Here is a 19,135-nt window from a genome sequence, read left to right as displayed (position 1 = left end):
TAAAAGGCATACTATACTTATAAAATTCCAGCGGACTCCACAACACACATAGGGGTTTATTAGTGAAATAAGCTCCCTCAACCTGGTGTAGACCTAAATAATAAAATAAGCAGTTGCTGATCTGTCAGTGCTTAGAGGAAAGCAACTGCTTAGTTGCTGTTCTGAAGGTAGCCGTGCCTTGTTAAAATGCACTCCATCAAAGTTTCCTTTGAAGTAATGGCTGACAGAAAACATAATGTGAATTTGACTTGACAGGTCTCTTAAAAATGCTTGGGAAATACTGAAGAAGGTAGAAGGAGGTGAAATAAGGTCTCGCAGATCTTTTGCAAATTTGCCCAGTGTGTGCTTTAATTAACTAGTTGTCCGTAGCTCTGTAGAAATACCATAATTTAGAGTCATTTCATTAAATTCTTAAAGTTTATCTTAAGCACGCATTGCGGTTTTGCATACTTTGAAAGCAAAGGATCTAATTTTACTCCTCAAATATGAAAAGTGCGCTGTCTGGATTGTATAGAAATTTAAATTTGAAACCTACACTATTGCCTGATTCTCACTATAGAACAAGAGAACAAGAATCCTTTAAAAGGGTTTTATTATAAGCTGACACTGCTTGTCTGTGGTTTCATCACTGTTCTTGACTTTGCATGGTAAATTATCAAGTCGTATGAGTAAAACTATGTAAGGGCTGTCTTGCTTTGCAATACAAGTTGAAACTTTAAAAACTGGAAAACAGAGAGTTGATTGCTTAGTCAAGAATCCACGTAGTATATCTGCATTAAGATGCAACATAACCAACATTTAAGCTAAAAATTGAATGTTTATTATATTTTTGGTAAGACAACAAATCCAATCTGTAAGACAGCAGCATGGAGTATGGAGACATCAGGCTTTCTAACCATATTGTAGGCGCTTATAGGTTGTGTCTCTGTTTGTCTACAGTAACTATCACAAAAGCAGAAAAATAGAACTCTTTCCACAAACAAATATGTAAGATTGGATAATATTCTGGGCAGAGAGGTTAAGGCTGCTGCCTCACAATTAGATGGCCACTGGTTTGAATCTTAGCCGGCCATCAGAGGCTTTTCAGTGTGGGGTTTGCATGTTCTCTCTGTTCTTGCCTGGGTTTCCTTCAAACCCTCTGGTTTCCCCCCACACTACAAAGACAGGCATACTAGGTTAATTGGTGACTCTAAATTGCCTGAATGCTAATGCATATTGTTTTCTGTCTCTGTTGGTTTCTGTGTCAGCTATGAGATAGACTGGCAACCTGCTCTAGGGGCATCCAACCTCTTACCCAGTCAGAGTCATATTAATGCAGAGAAAACTGTCAAGAGTCTGCAAACTTTAAGCACCATCGTACACTGGAAATTGCCTCTATATGGTAAAAAGGTTTTTAGAGCTTTCTATAACCAGTCTATTAGAGGGGATTTAATGTACAAAACAAAACTGGAGGTCACTTTAGAGATTTCGAACCTAGAGATGAAGCAGTGGGGAGTTCATCACTAACAGTCTCAGTAGGGAGGAAGTAAAAGCCAAGGCTTTGCAGACTCAAGCAGCACTTGGAGATAGGGACAGCATGAATGGGATACGATTGGACTCAGCACACCACAGCCTGGGCGAGAAAAGGCTGCTAATGGGTAAAGACGGTCTCTGAGGCCCAGCAGGACGATTGAATGATGTGGGAAAGTGTAAGAAAAAAACACTGAGCTGGAGGGAAGTGTGGGGCATGGAAACAGGTAGGATTAGATTCATGCTAGGAGCAACTTTTGATGTGCTTCCATGCCCTCAAAATCTTTTTAGATGGATAAGCGATATACCTGGAGACATAATTAAATGGTGAAGTTTCTACCAGGAATCATTGAGAGTAGGTACTTAGATAAAAAAAAAGGACTCAAGGTGGAATGTTTTTTGTTCATGAGGGTGGAAAAGTCAGCTAAAGGCAAAGAGAGACTGGCAAATGAGAGCAAATTTTGGTAAATAGCACACAGTTCCTCAGGGGACAGCTAGTACTAATCTAAATCTACATTTTGTGTTGTGGTCAGAAGCACAGCAGGTTGGCAACCTATGGTCCACCCATGGGAGGCAGGCTATAAGGGTGTTGTTGGCTACCATTGTTTTCCTCCATGTTGACTGAGGTATAGTGTGTGGAAGAAACATGCCTGATACTGGAGTTCAGTGCATGTCTGTACATAGGAGGATAGGTGAGTGGGTCAAAGACTATTAAGGATGGAACTTGTAGAATGAACTGAAGTTGTTTTACATTGAGCTGTATGTGTTGATAAAATGAGATAGAAGAGGAGGGTCGGCTTTGGCAGCATGCAGCTAGTGTGGTGCCTAGGCTGTTGTTTGTAATACTTGCTTGCTAGTGTGAGATCAGCAAAAAGGCTTGGCAGGTTTCTTTAAATTATAAGGATGGGGCTGGCTACTGGTTGGTTTATATGATGCCTCAGGTGGCGTGTTGGTTGCCTCAGCCTTGTGCAAGCATGCTGTTCAGCCCAACAGAGAGGTTGCTTGCTCTGGTTGGCTGGAATACCCAAATGGTGATCATGGAAGTGAGTTTATTAAGAGAAGTTCTGTTGAATGTGTGGGTGCTGGTAAATAGGGAGCTAGTGATGCTGGAACAAACTAAGCCTTCAGCAGTGTGGACCTAACTCAACCAGATACCATTTATTGAGAAGGTTGCTATCTTATTTATAAGCACTATGTGACATTAGTAAAACTAAGCAGTGGTTGCTAAGCAGTGGTCATGATGAGATTGTTGTCTGAACAGCAGTTCAAGATTTAGAAAAGCAAAAAAGCAGCAAATGCTATCATTTAGGGAGCTGAAACCAGCATTTCTTACTTATTGAATATACAATCCCAATTCTAAAAAAGTTGGGAAGATGTGAAAACCTAAATAAAATCTTATCAATCAATATTTTATTCACAATAGAACATAAGCAACATTTCAGATGATTAAACTGACATATTTTACCATTTCATGGAAAATATTAGCTCATTTTGAGTTTGATGGCAGCAACACATCTCAAAAAATTTGGAAGAGGGCCAACAAAAGGCTGGAAAAGTAATTTGTCAACTAATTAGGTTAATTGGCAACAGGTCAGTAACGTGACATCCAGAAATAACTGTCTGCGCACACAGTTTACCATGCAACCCACAAATGTTAGTTAAAGCTGTATCATGCGAAGAAAAAGCCATATGTGAACACGATCCAGAAATGCAGCCATGTTCATGCAGATCTTGCATATTTCAGCAAAACAATGCTAAACCACATACTTCATCCATCACAACAGCATGACTTTGCAGGAGAAGAGTCTGGGTGCTGAACTGGCCTGCCTGCAGTCGAGGTTTTTCACTAATAGAAAACATTGCCCAGGCCCAGGACTGTTAAGCAGCTAGAATCCTGCACCAGACAAGTATGGGACGACATTCCCCTACTAAAACTCTAGAACCTAGTCTCCTCACTTCCCAGATGTTTAATAAAAGAGGAGATGCTACACGATGGTAAACATCACCCTTTTCCAATTTTCTGAGATGTGTTACTGTAAAATATCTCATTTTCAACACCTGAAATGTTGTTAATGTTCTATTGTGAATAAAATATAGGTTGATAAGATTTGCAAATCATTGCATTCTGTTTTTATTTTATTAAATTTCACCCATTCTCCCAACGTTTTTGGAATTGGTGTTGTAAAATAAAAGATGATAAAATGATGAAATACATTGTCATAATTTTTGATTGACATTCTTTCCATGTACTTACTTATGGACTAATGGTTTCAGTGGTTGGAATTATGTGCACCTGGTTTTACTAATGTTAAAAGCCTGTTGCACCTCGTGCGGCTGTTATCTAGGCTGTTAATGAGAATTTCACATGAAAAATCTTGGATGACTTTACATACTAAGCACAGTGCTTACACAGGCTGCACTAATGGGAACAAAAATCTGACTGTTAGCATTCTCTGGCACAGATGTTGTCAGGTCTGTTTGCCTGTCCCATCTGGGATTAGTGTTAATGTGGCAGCATCTCACTGTTGAGGCAGCTCTAAGGAACTGCTCCTAATTGAAGTAAAAAAACAAAAGCAAATCTGTAATTCCTAACATTAGCCATTTACAAATGCTTACTCCTTCTACAGTGCCCTCCAGGGTTGAGTCCGATGAAGGATGGGACCGGGTGCTACGACCACCATATTGGCATCGACTGCTCAGACGGTTTCAATGGGGGATGTGAGCAGCTGTGCCTCCAGCAGCTGGCCCCTCTAGAGGATGACCCAACACTCTACAACATCCAGATGTTCTGTGGGTAAGAAAAAAAAAAAAAAAACAGATTCGGCAGCTCATATTTTTAATTACTGTAATTATTTTAATTCATAACCCTGTCTTACTTAGAAGAGAGAATACCCCTGTAACCTCAGCAATTGATATGCAGACTGGTATAGTATCCTGCTGATTGTTTGATCCCTAGATCTAATGTACTGTACAGGATCTACAACATTTGAGAATTTTGCAACCTTGTATCCAACAAACCAGTTTCTCTTTATTGTGTAAATACAAGAAAATCTTAAGAAACTAGCTTAGCTGAATTTGACTAAAAGGAAGAATATATTTTAAGTTTACAACAAGAACTGTTATAAACAATTTCTCCTTTTCATATTTGTTGATTCTCAGCATCTCAACTCAGCTGAAAAGTGTAACACCATTCCTCCTAAAGAAATTGCTTTATTTATTGTTGTGGTGATGATGGTCAAGAGCACTGCTTAACCGATCGCTCCAAAATCTCCTGGCTTGAGATTTGGGGACTTTGAGGCTCATATGGTTCACATAATTTTTAGCAAACCATTCAGTGATCATCCATGCTGTGCTAGTGCCCTGTGAACTTTTTTTAAAGTCACACTGGGTGCTTTCAAACGTAGACTGTCTGGTTCAATTCGGTTGAACTTTGGTGCATTCAACTATTTATTCAAGTTGGCTTGGGATGATGTGAAAGCTGTTTATGGACAAAACAACTAGTAGCACGTGAGTGCAGGGATATTCCCAGACTGCCACTTAAAGTCAGTCAAAGGGAAGGTCCACAATTTTTCAAGCCGGTCTTCAAAATATAGAAGGTCAACGTCCATGGACCTCGGATCACAAGGAGTCTGGACAAAGTGGGATCTCCCAAATTACATGGCCTGCATTTCAATTACTAGAGCCCTTCTGGTTCGCTTCCCTATTCTGGTCAGTGTATGTGTTCCTCATTCCCCACAGAGTGAGGGGAATGAGGACCCACAGTACAAAGTATGATAAGCCCATATGAGACTAATCCTATCCATCCAGATTATCAGGAAGGGGGACAGGCCACTCTCCCTCAAAAAGAAAAAAATCTTTGAAGCTTAACAAAGTCATATGGTCTGAAGAGACAAAGAGGGTAAAACTGTTTGAGCTCACAGTCCTTTGGGAATACACATGACAAGAGGTGTCAGAAAAGAAGGACACAAAGTACAAGGACTTTGTCCAAAAATGTAGGGACAAAGCTGGTTATTTCTAGCTCTAGGTGTATTGGGAAGGGAGAGGAAGACAGCTGCTTGCAGGTTGGGGGAACAGCAGAAAGCATTTCTTGTTTCCTCTGGAACTGTAGGGAGGATGTGAGCTGGAAGCCAGGAGAAGTGAATCCTGCAGACATTACTGCCAACCCACTAATCGTAAGACATTGTGGTTCAGGGTCAACATGTCTAAGGAAATGTCTGGTCACCATCAGGTTGTATCTTCTCCTGGTCAAAAGCTTCAGTTATAAGACGGTGATTGAAAGTGTTTGCGTAGATGTATCCAATAAGAAACAACAGTGAGGTGCCTAGATGAACATTGAAACATGGCCATTCCTTCTGTTAATACTGCCGGTTACAAAACCTCTCAATTGTTGTGATTGTTATGTAGCTGATGGCCAATATTCAGTCCTCCCCTTTTGCAAAAAATTATTTAAAACAAAAGACAATATAAATGAATTAATCTGCAGTCATTTTAGTGCAACATTCGCACTTTGTTACTTCCCTTCCACTGAAGCTAACTTTAATATGTTACTAAAAACACTTTGTATTTAGAAGATATCACCTTGTTTAATAAACTCAGACTGCTGAAGTCTCAAATTAGCTTTAGATACACATTTAAATAGTTTTTTTCATAGAACAAGGACTGTGGATGTGACCTCCACTTCCATTCAAAGATCTTTAGGAAGACAATCCTACAAGGCCAGTATGAATACGAGGAATGGTAGTTTTAGAATTGGATACTAATTCACCAGTAACAAGATACAGGCGTTACCTATATAACAACTCTTTAAACACATTGCACTCCAATCACTTGTTTTTAGTTTTCTATGTTCAGTTAAATTCAATTATTTTGTTGATATCAGTTTTTACTTAAACAGTAAATAGTCTCCTTTGTAAATATTTGTCAAAAAAGATAGCTGCCATGATTTTATGTTGTAATGAAAATGTGAAAGGGGTTAAGTAGTTTTTACAGGCTCTGAATTCCTGATTTTCTACCTTTTTAATGCAGCAGATCAAGATCACAACATGACTTCCTTATAAAGCTTAAAACATCACCATATACTGTAACTTTATTTTCCTCTCAATATTACAACTGACCTTTAAAGTTGTATCTATAAAGCTTAATTTTATAAGTATCTGGTGCTAGATCTGTAGTTAATTTACTCCCTGCTCACATTCACTAGTGTGAATCACACAGACAATAAGACACTATGGAAGGTTTCTCTTTAATCACAAAATTTCCTCAGAAATTAAAGCACTACAACTGTTTGGTTAAAACAGAGCCAAGCTGAAACTGGCCAAATGTCTGTATTGCACCGGTGGCTATTAGTCAGAAAGTACCTTTAGAAGTGTTGGTAGAAAAGGAAGGATTTCAGCAGTGGTTGTTGGTTCTTGGTTGGAACTGACAGGTATGGGCTTTTAGAAGAGGTGAGTGGTTGGCTCTGTTTCTTTACATTGGGCATCTTCTTCACGGAAGATAATTGACAGTGAGTCACTCACACGGAAATGTGTGCAACAAACTTGAAGCTGAGGATGTAGAAGAGAATGATTTCAGGATGCTGCCAGACCACAATTGGCTGTACATACTTATTCTTTAGAGCTGCCAACATCTGATTGTTGACTAGGTTTACACAAGGTCTAAAGTTATCCACATTTCTATAAAATGAACCTTCCACCCTGATGACAAAAATAAGAAGTTGGTAAAAGTTTTTTGTACCAAAATACTTTTCCCAAGCCTTTGCTGAGCCCTTGACAAGTTTAAAAGCCTGAGTGCACACACAGAATACTATGAATGTTTTTGATAGGAGTACATACTAAGTACTGGCTGAAAGTTTCATCAAGTATCTGTATAACATAGTGTATAACATATACAGAAATATAAGAGTTTTTGTTTTCTTTGCCCCTGTACAACGTAGTTTTTCTTAAATTGCTGGTATAATGCAAGACACAGTTACAAAGGAGACTATGTTTCTGCAAGCCATACGCAGTAAATGTACTGCAAACAACAAGTTGTGAGCTACTATCCCTGCTGCATAGGCCTGAACAGTCAGATAATCAGTGGGTGCGGTTACAAGTTCAAGAGTAGAGTCACCACCTCTACACAGATGACATCAAGGTGTGAATGGGACTCAGTGATCCATCTAACACAGATCTAAAATAAGGACATTTAGATTTAACAAACGTGGACCAATGGTATCCTGCCATGGCCATCCTGAGTGGAATGTACCATTGACAGATAGCTGAGGTGACTGAAAGAGAACCTGGAGAGGATGAGGGAAGTTAGGCATAAAAAATAAGGGTAAAAGATCACTGTTGGTAAAGGTGGAGCTAATTTTAACCATTTCCTGCTTATAAATCTACATCAGCATTTATTAGTTCATAATAATATTTTTATATAAAACTCATAATAGTTAGTAATAATAGGGGGAGTGTTTTGTTCAGTTGGCTCACAGCTAGAAGGTCCTCAGTTTAAATCAATTTGTTGGCTGCCAGCTTTCTCTGTGGAGTTTGCATGTTCCCCCTGTGCTTGCGTTGGTTCCTCTGGGTACTGCAGTTTCCTCTCAGGGTACAAAGGCATGTATGTTAGCTTAACTGGTGACTCAAAATATGGATATTTTAAATAATTGTCAGCATTTGTCTAACTGTGTTGGCCCTGAGATAGACCTCTCACCCAATGAGCTGGGACAGGCTCAATACCCCCCTATGACCCTAAACAGGATAAGCATATAAATCTATTTGGTATTTTGTATATTTTTTATAAGAAGCAAAAAAAAAACAAAAAAAACTATTTTTGATGATCTCAGCTGTGAAAACATTAGGCAGCGTGAAGAGCAGTTTTTATGTAACACAAGCTGTTATTTCTTGCTATCACCATCTCCTCATCTTTACATTAAACATCCCACTATTTCATGTCAAATTTTGCACAAACAAATGATTCAAGCTACTGTTTTATTTAATTCTTGACAACAGCCTTTTTTTTTGTTGTCACTCTCCATAGGGCATATGTTGCTAATCCTCCACTCCTCCCACTGGAGACTGGCATTAGCTTTGCGACATTTGGCATCCGGGAGAAAGCTTCTCTGTGAAAATCCATGACAGATTACCTTCCTCTCTTTAACCTTACCCCCCTCTCCCACATTTTTTCTGTCTTTCTTTCTCTGCTTCATCTGCCTTAGCTTCATTTCACAGAGTACAATATACACAGAGATATCAAAACATCATCAATATGAACGAGTCAGTGTTTGTATTCTAACTCCTGTTTTGAGATGGATTTGGTGCCAGTGGAATAGAATTGATTTAGCTGAGTCTATGCTGTTGAACTTTTGAGAGCTGAGTTGTGCATATTTTGAACCCATCAAAAATGTAGTAGCAGACATTTTGGAATAACATTCTATGACATGGCATGAATCAATATTCCTACAGACTGCTTATAAACAAGTTGATACTATTGATGCGCATCAGAAACAAGTGGTAATTATGGCTGAATGACAAAAACAAAAGAGCATTCTCATTACTTTGGTGCAATTATTTTCTTAATTCCTCTCATTTTCTTATTTAAGATACATGTATTTGTGGTATTCACATTATGAAACAAGATACATTAAAGTTCTGGCGTGGTAAGTAACTACGTACTGAACTTAACCGTAACTTCACAGTACTTATGTTTGTATTTATTTTCATTTTAGGCTGCTTTTACTTTTGCTCCACTACAAATTAGAGGAAAATAATGTACTTTTAATGCAGCACATATGTTTTACAGCTTTAGTTACTAGTTACTTTTTGCAGATGAAGATTTAAAATCAAACTAACTGCTAAGTTACGATTGGTTGTATGGATTACCCCCTGTCATTACTTACATTGGATCAAATTAATCTTATTCATTCTCGACCCCTCATTCATTTGAAATATTACGGCCAAATCACCACCTCTTCATATAACACACTCCAGTGCAGCATGACTCCACCACCCACTATGACCTCATCAATGAATACGTTGCAGAATAATCACCTTTCTGGCCATTTCAACTGGAAAACTGAAACAGGCAGAGCTGCTGTACTGGATTGCGTTAGACTGCACAGGTGTACCTAATGAAGTGGCCAGGGAATTTATGTTAACAACAATAAGAAAGAACATAAAAATAAATAAATTAATCAGGACCCATTTTATATAGCGCACAGCCATAATTGGGGTTCACAGGACTGACGTCACTTCCTTAGTTTGCGCAATTTGCCTACACGTTTTCACGCAGCTGCAAGAGACCATCACACATTTAGAAAACAACCTAAGCAAAAAGAATATACACTTATCTCCGAGTTTCCCACCATGGCCACTGCCCAGGCGAGGCACCTCGCTGTTCTTAATACCTCGAGTTACGTGGACCAACAGTCTTTATCCACCTGGCTGGATATTCAGTGACGCTGCGTGGTCTGGCTCTTTAACCTCCGTTGGAGACACAGTTCCAACCCGCGGTCTTCTGGCCCTGTTGGACGACCAATGGCCTGCTCTGATACAGGAGGCCTGGATTCCGGCTAAAAGAACACATTGGACGACACCTGCCGCACCTCATCTGACCCACCGTGCTGGACCATCATCGGACCACCTTCTCCGGTCCAGGTGGATAACCAGGTCACTGTGCTCGAGGAGCTGGAAAGGCCGACTCCCGCAGCACCGGTTCCCTCCGACTGTCTGCCCCGTGAGATGCTAGACGGCTCGGCTACCTCCCACAGTCAGCGCACCTCACTGCACCACGTGCGCAGCGCGGTCGGGTCATGCTGCCAGGGCCTCTGCGGGCCAGACGTGCCACCACCCCCGTGCATCCAGCGAGGAATCCACATGGTACGTCTTACCATGCTTACTATTGGCGACTCCATCGTTAGAGGGGTCCGCCTAAAATTAGCTAAAACTCTTGTCTCCCCTGGAGCCACGGTCAGTGACATAGTGGAGAAAATTCCAAACCTGATGGAAAAACATCCTACGGCAACGGAAGTCCTGATACACGTTGGCACAAATTACGCCAACGGTCCGAGCTGCTGAAACGTGACTTCATGTCACTGGAGAATTTTCACGACAGACGGTTCTTCATCTCCGGCCCAATTCCCACGCTGGGTCGCGGAGTTGGCTGGTTCTCCAGGCTCTTCAGTCTGCACACATGGCCTCAACCACAAGTCACAGCACACAGATAATTACATATACATTTTCAATCTTTTGTGGGATCGGCCTCAGTACAAGGAGATGGGCTGCCCCCAAACTTTCTGGGATGTTGACTAAAAACATTGTCCACAGCGTCTCAGTTTCCGGTAACTGACTGACCGTTGGAAACTCCTGTGGCCCTGATATGCTCACCTCTCCTGCATCCTCCGCTCCAACACCCAACAGCATCCACAGGTATAAACAGTCTGAGACGTTTATAGAATCTGGTTACCAACAGACAAGATGCTGCTTTCCTGGAGTTTAATTTTTCACCCAGGGAATTTTATCATTTTAATGATTTATATGATCTAAGCTACACACCTCTTTGCCCAGAAGAGACTGTCTGTTCCACCTAAACTATTTAATCCAAAAATGAACACAGGGGGAGAGTAACATTTATTAGATTATGATTAAGACTACTACTCATACAGAACCAAAACACCAAACTATTTAAATGTGGATTATTAAATATTAGTGTGTGTGTGTGTGTGTGTGTGTAAATATAATCTATCTCAGATCTCTCTCTCTCTCTCTCCTCTAAATCCCTTTGGTAAATGACTTCATAAGTGATCATCAAATTGATTTATTTTGTCTTACTGAAATCTGGTTACAGCAGGAACAATATGTCCGTCTCAATGAGTCAAACCCCCCCTCCCCACCAAGTCATATTAATTATCGTGTTTCTGTAAGCACAGGCCGAGGTGGAGCAGTAGCAGCAATCTTCCACTCAAGCTTACCAATAAACTCTAGACCTAAACATAGTTATAAGTCATTTGAGAGCCTTACTCTTAGCCTTTCACACCCAAACTGGAAAACTCCAAAACCTCTATTATTTGTCATCATGTACCATCCTCCAGTCCCTTACTCAGAGTTTATGATTAGCTGCTTATGATATGCTTAGTACACATAAAGTCATTATAGTGGGTGACTTTAAGATTCATGTAGATGCTGACAGCAACTGCCTCAGCACTGCTTTAATTAGATTCAATTGGTTTTTCCCAAAATGTAAATAAACCCAATCACTGTTTTAGTCACACCTTTTCTCCGACCATTTTCTGATAACATTTAAATTTGCATTATTGGACTATACAGCAGTTAGAAAATAATTCTACCACAGCACGTGCTTAAGTGAAAATGCTGTGAAAGTCTATCTTAGAAATATCTTAAACTCTCTTCTGTCTTTTCTCTAGACATTTACTTGTCACTACTGGATGAAATTAACTTAGTGTCTCTCCCTCCCGTAGTTGTGCTTCTCTGTCCGCCTCTCTCTGTCCCTTTGTGCAGGTGTCCCTGGCTTTGGAGCTGTGTGTTTTCCAGTGCACAGCTACTGGTCCTACCAACCTGCCCAATTTTTGTCGCTTTTTGTCCTCTTTTCTTTTTCCTCTCTACTTTCCACTTACCCCAACCGGTCAAAGCAGATGGCCGCCCACCCTGAGCCTGGCTCTGCTGGAGGTTTCTTCCGTTAAAGGGAGTTTTTCCTCTCCACTGTTGCCTAGTGCTGCTCAAGGGGGATTTGTTGGGTTGCCTCTATATATTTGTATAGTTTGGACTTTACATATTAAAGTGTCTTAAGATGACTTTGTTGTGAATTGGCATTGAAACTGAATTGAATATAAGCCGACAGATGCTGTAATATTAAAATATTAGCATATGTCCTCAACGTGTTACTGAAATGTCGTTCAATACAATAAGACTGACAGACAATCTTTTTAGATGTGGCTTTTCCTGGTGCAGAGGCATAGTGTTCGGTTTAGCCCAGTTTTTGCCTTTAGTATTATATAAACAATTAACATAACCCCTTTTGACCAAAACAAGTTATTTTATGCAAGAGGCTTTTAATGATGAGAAAAACTGTTAACAAATGTCTTAAACTGTTCAAAAAATGTTATAACAAAAACTTGAGCTACAGACAGCGTAAAAAAAAAGAAAAAAAAAAGACAAGTTCACATAATTATAGCCGTTGTTAAATTTTTCACCAACCCACTAATACGCTCCCAAATCACATGCTGTAAGCAGCCCAATTAAAATTAAAAGTATGTTTTTTTTTGGTCTGCTTTGCAATTCTCTATCATCATTTCAAATTCAAGCGAGCAGCTCCTGCTTGACTGTGAAAATTGAAGCATAGTTTTACCTGTGCAACTATAACCAGTGCTCACCCAATTTAAATCAAATTGTAAATATAACAAAATTTTATATCCCTCCAGGTGCATTGAGGACTACAAGCGTGGTCCGGATGGGAGGTCGTGCTTGCCACTCTCTGAGGCCTGCACTGAGGGAATTGACTGTGGGGAGGCAGCAGACATCCCTGCTAACCAGACAGTGTTTGGGGACCTTTTCTACGGATACAACAACCACACTAAAGAGAGCACCTCCGGACAGATCCTCAAAGCCACGTTCAGGTAAACACAAAAGATGTTTGTTAAGTGAAGCATGTGGGACATTATTCTGCCATTTGTTTCTCAGCAGGGAAACAGTTTGGCAGGGTTTGGTTCTTAGGCCCTTACGGTGCGGATACCTATAATAGAACAGTTGAGTGTGCACAAAGCTGAGATGTCAGGGATCAGCCAGGGCACAGAGCTGCAGTTTGTAAGAGACAGAATTAGTAAAGCTGAAGCAAATACATTATGCACACTTATATATGTTATAGCAAACTGCAAATACATAATAATAATTTAGCTGCTACAAAACAAAATACACAATAAGAAATTCTATAAGACTATTTTTCATACCATGAATATCTTACACACCAAGGAAGGTACAGTTCATTATGTTAATAAGGCGTCTGTTCTAGTTTGATTCTTTGTCATTAACAATATCAGGAATCTGTCAGATTTTGAATGGGCTTTACTGACAATTTGATCATAATTGCGATGTTCTGGTCTTACTTTTATTATTTATACTTTTATGGTTTACATCTCACAGTGGCAGAATAGAAAACATTTATGTGCTTGCAAAACCAGGGGGTAAATGTGTCTCCACAGTTTGAAAAAAGCTTATTGGAAACAATCAAGTTATTTAAAAGTTCACACAATGGGACTATCGTTTTGTGGTAGATTTATTGTCTTCCTTTTTGTAAGAGTAGAGTTAGCAATTTCCTGTTAAGAGCACAAGACATTTCCTGTCTTTAGGCAAATATCACATTTTTGGAGAGGCATATTACACTCCAAAGAGATGCTGTGTCCTTTTCATTACTTGAACAGGTTTTTACGTGGATAATAGAGTACTTTGAAGGTGGTTAATTATCACTGTCCACATGTTGCAATCATTTCCACTGAACTCAGGAAGCCAGAAGGTCAGAAAACTCATCTGTGGCTCAGGAATTTAATTTGGGCCGTCCATGGATTCTGCTGCCGGAGGCAACCTACCTAGGGATTCACCACTGGAGTCATAGAGAGGGAGAGACGGATGAAGCACGAAAGTTAATATAATTGAGAATCTAAATCTCAAATGCTCTGATCTCATCTGGAAGTGCTTGTTGAATGGAGAGTTGGGTCTGAGGCAGACTTTGAAAAGCACCAAATGTTTCCTGCACTGATGAGGTGGTGGAAGAGGAAGGAGGACTCATTTGGGAGGCATGGTTAATGCAAGACCTGATTATAAGAGATGGGAGCAAATGAATTAAAACTGACCAGAGCCTTAGTGCTGAAATTAAACCTAATTGGGCCAGATGAACATTTGAATGTAAAATGAACAAAAGCTATGGGAAGACGGCATCACAGATGAGCACTGAAGATCTTAGGGGTTTGAAGTGAGTGGAGCATTCAGACTAGATCAACACTTTGTTACATATGAAAGGCAGCCTCTGGCAATGTGTCTTGTGTGAGGTGGTAAAGCTGTCTGCAAGAAAACTACATGTCAAGTTCAATGTTGCAATGCAAGAATCCATTTGGTCAATATCAAATGGGTGCTCAGGCAGCAGAATGAAAACTTGTTTTTCTCGATGTATTGTAAAGATGTATCAGAATAGTTGAAGTTATAGAAATATAGAAAAGGCTGCATGTTAAGTAGGGTGGCAGTTACAGGGGGACTTAGTCAACATAAAGTTCATGGGATTAGTTAAAAGCGATTAGTCTATAGAAATATATGCAACTATAACTACATAGTCTGTTTCACCACCACTAAACATTACATTTCTAAATTGATTTGGAATATTATTTCTTCTTTTAAAAAAAAACAAAAAACAAAAACCTTCTGACCTTCTTATAGTGACCGTGGGGTGGGGGGGAAAAAAAACCTCATTGAGGCTGTAAAGATGGGTTAGAGTGTTTCTCCATGTTCAGCATGACGATGTCCACTGTTGTGGACTTGTGGGGTTTTGGTCAGCCCCTTGTTAGTAACCACCTTTTCTGACGCATGAAAAAGCTTGGCTGGGCTATTTACTGATAAAGAATCTTAGCAACAGGACTTGAGTAATCGCGACTAGCCCTGGGAATTGTACACCACATTCCAAACTAAATACCAATCCAAGCTTTTCTCTGAACTTCTTTATTGGACAGGTACTGCCACTAATATTACAACTGGAGATGTTACAGACATGTTCCCCACACACACTACCAAACACTTAATATTAGCACCTATTAGAAGAGCTCCTTTCTTTGATGTATTTGACACATCAAGATGAAAATGTGAATGCATTAGTGCCACAGGTAGCAATATTGACACGAATGTCCAGCCCGACTCTCGTGAATTAAAGGAACATTTAAAAATAACAAACATAAAGATCCTTTTTATATCCACAATCAATGTTTTGCAGTGAATCCAAATACGGCCGTGTTATGTACAGCAAGTTGCTGGTTAGGTTTAACTGACAGAAATGAACTGTGTGTGAGGCATTCAGGGACAATACAGTGCATAAGTCATCTGTTTTTCAAGAATGCTAAGAGCCCATTAGTCTACACACTTTTAAAAAACATTTCAAAAGCTGAATGTATTCATTGTATTCCTGCAAGACAGTAACACTGAGGAGCAAGGACTGTACGGTGAACTGGCATAGTGTTCAACTCCGACAAACCTTTCATAATAAAATTCAGGCTGTCATTGATTTTTTTTTTTTTTTGTCCTTTTCGGCTTATCCCGTGAGTTCAGGGTCGACACAGTGGATCATTGTCTGCATGTTGATTTGGCACAGTTTTTATGATGCCCTTCCTGACGCAACCCTCCCCACCTTCTACTGGGCTTGGACCAGCACTGCCCAGCTGGGAATGGAAATGGGTGGTTAGTGTCTTACCCAGAGACACTTCCACATATAGCTGGGACCCTGTGTTAGTGGTTCCCCCCAGGCTATCATTGACTTAGTCTTAACTAAAATCTGCAAGTGAAGCAGCACTGTTGCCCTGTGTGTCCTGCTGTATCCTTGTTTGATGCTCTCACTGCCCTTGAGGGAAAGTATTTGTGACAATCAGACAGAGGGAAGGATGGTAACGAAAACCTCTGTGATGTTCACTGGCACTCCTTCAAAAGCTGCTACCCTACTGCTTTGGAGTGGCACAAAGCATCTGTTTCCATCATTCAGAGAAAGGAAGTTGTCAAATTTTAATGTTGTTTATTCATCAGTAGAGTTTTTTTTTTTTTTTTTTTTTTTTATTATATCTGTTCAAACACATAGCATATTGAATTTTGTTCCTTATTTTTGTGTGTCTGTCAATTATGTTTCTTTACATCTTTCTTTATTCTCTTTACCCCACCTTGCTTTCTCATGCAAAACCCCCCTACTCATCCACAGAACTCTGAACAGTCCCTCCAAATGAATGTTTCCACTGCAAAGTTGTATTTATTTGACTTTGTTGGAAAAGAAAATGATCCTCTCTGTGGTTCCTTGAGGTTTTTATTTTCTATTTAGACTGGAGCAGCAATAGAAGGCAGGGGAGTAAAGTGAAAAACAGCAAGTGGTGTGAGCAGGTTCCCGGTGGCACAACATCCACACATGTGGAGAAATGGCTAAATGCATTACCCACAAACACACACACATACTGCCACAGTAGGTGTGTGGACTCCCCGTTTACTTGACAGCCAAGCTTCCTCTCCAGTGAGCGCGTACACACACACACACACACACACACACACCTACACACACACACACACACACACAGAGAGCAGGTTTGATTCTCTCCACCCAGCATGCCTCTCTCTCACTGTTCTTTGATGCTCACCAGGTCTGAAATGCTTCTCATGTTTTTGCAGAGAAGTGTAATGCTCCGCACCCCTTCCTTCTCCCTGTCCCGGGAGCCTCCCCGCCTGCTTCCACAGACAGATTTTATCTTTAAAAAATGCATGCTTTATGTATTTATTTGATTTCCTCCTGGGTGAAAACCAGCTGTATCAGTGTCACTGGTAGAAAGGGCATCTTGGACACCACCTGAGAGATGTGGACCATCTTAGCCAGTAGGCTTGATATGATCTGGGTTCATATTACAGATCTTGGTAACAGGTTTCTGTCTTCCTGTCTCTGTGGGAATCAGTGGACTCTAGTAATGAGATGTTAAAAAGCTAACCTCCTCTCATTACTCCTCACACTGTCCTCTCTCCCCTCTTCCCCTTTTTATTCCTCTCTCACACGACAGGCTCGGAGCAGGTTTTAATGAATATTTTAGTGCCCTTTGTTCTCATTGAGGTGGCTGCTTGAGATCAATGATTAAGACCAAGCTCCCACCTGAGAACCCCCAACCCAACCTACTTTGTGCAGGCATTTTTTTTTTCTTATCCCTGTTCAGTCCCTACTCAAGAGGAGGAATACCTCCACCGACTCAGTTAATTAAAATATGAAAAATGATGACGGAGAGCCAAAGGGTGGATGGCGGCCCCCCAATGGTTCTTCATGAAAGCTTTGAATATTCAGTCACAGAGTCAGGGGGGGATCATTATAAAAAAAACGGGGGGGAAAAAAAGGAAAAGGGCTGTTTGTTTTGTCACATTTGAATAATTCAACAACAGGTGGCTGCTTCACCACAGCGACAGACTAAAGAAAAATGTCTTTCGCAAGTTTTGGCAGTTTTTAAAAAAAGTTCTTGAAACTTCAAGAGAGATTTCACAATGCAAAAATGAATTATGACATTCTCACTGTGCCAGATGGTTGTTAAATGTTACATGTCATCGGTGGGCAAAATTAACAATGAATAATGTCAGACATGAATTTAGCAACAGGAAGTCACCCTATATTCTACTTGGTATGCATCTAAAAGGGAGGAAAATCAGTTAATAATGAGTTGCCTTCGCGAACTGAGATGTAGTCATTACATTGACAATTTGTGTGCTTTGTTAAAATGACAGCTGAACATACGCATAATTACTTTCATCAGAAAATGACAGATGTTCAACTCCAGTGTCAATAAAATCTCAAACAACCTTGGTTTTCATCATTTTGAGCTACGAGCATAGCTGCTTCAGTCCAAGCTGATGATTCATACTTGTAACCAAGTGAGCAGTGAATACTGTAGTGGGATTTCCATTTTCTCCTTGTATCATTCTCCATCATGATTCCACTCCAGAGGCTCAAGATGCATGAAGAAGTTTAATTCCAAAATGGGGCCCTACCATCCAGCCTCAGCAGATCAGGTTCATTTCACATCACCAGCAGCTAATTTTATATTGTTTGTATGAGTCGGGTTTCCTCTCTAATTAGAATTACTCCCCCCAGCCCTGCCATGACCGTGCAAAGAAAATGTCATTTGAATGTTGGTATTCCTTTGCTGGTATTTCTACTGTAGCCAGTGGGCTCTGTCGTTCCTAAGCTGTGACTTTCCCATAGGCAACAGTTTGCAATTGGTAAATATTTGTTTCCTGTGTTTTCCCACAGCTTAGGCTCAATACACTGCATGAATCAAATGGTCTATTTTGCACAGTATGTATTAACAGGAAAGCAGTCACAATGGAAACCAGGAAGAACGTTCATGTTTTAATGGCCACTGCTGGGCATAGTATAATATGGAAAATGGTTTTATTACAGATTCTTTTTTTCAATAAACTTAAACAATTTATACTAAGGAGTATTCTTAGGGTCTTAATTGTTTAATTTAGCAACTACATTTTCATTTAGTCATTTAGCAGATGCTTTTATCCAAAGCGACTTACAAGTGAGGTACAAGGCAGCAAAAATCTAAGTCAAGGTAACTAGTTTTAGATATGGTTACTGGCAGGTCATTTTTACCAGTATACAATCAAAACTTAACTGTAACAACATTAGGTGTCTGTTGTCTCACCCCTTTTCACAACACAGCCATGTTTGGTTAATGTGTGCAGGCCTGAACAATTATTGCAATGTTTGCCCCCCCCCAAAAAAAATTAGAGCCTTCCTGCTAACTACTTACCCATAACTCTCACCCTAGTCTTAATGCAGCTACTTACAGTGGGTACATATGCACTATTAACCAATAGAGCGAGAAAACAACTGCAACTGCAAAACTGTGAACCCCCCCAATTCTATG

The 19,135-nt window shown here is 40.1% G+C and overlaps 1 protein-coding gene across 6 annotated transcripts in view; it reads left to right on the top strand.

The window, feature by feature from the left end:
• Positions 1-19,135, top strand: part of astn1 (astrotactin 1) — a 391,153-nt gene that overhangs the window by 174,453 nt on the left and 197,565 nt on the right. For all 6 annotated transcript variants that reach the window (XM_067474376.1, XM_067474375.1, XM_067474374.1 and 3 more), the window contains 2 exons: positions 4,137-4,303; positions 12,920-13,114. In XM_067474376.1, coding sequence (XP_067330477.1) covers positions 4,137-4,303; positions 12,920-13,114 — 362 coding nt within the window. The remainder of the gene's footprint in view (positions 1-4,136; positions 4,304-12,919; positions 13,115-19,135) is intronic.

This window comes from Channa argus, chromosome 14, assembly GCF_033026475.1.
Source record: "Channa argus isolate prfri chromosome 14, Channa argus male v1.0, whole genome shotgun sequence".
NCBI lineage: Eukaryota > Metazoa > Chordata > Actinopteri > Anabantiformes > Channidae > Channa > Channa argus.
The sequence above is the reverse complement of the archived record's forward strand: the minus strand, read 5'-3'. Positions and strand labels throughout refer to the sequence as shown.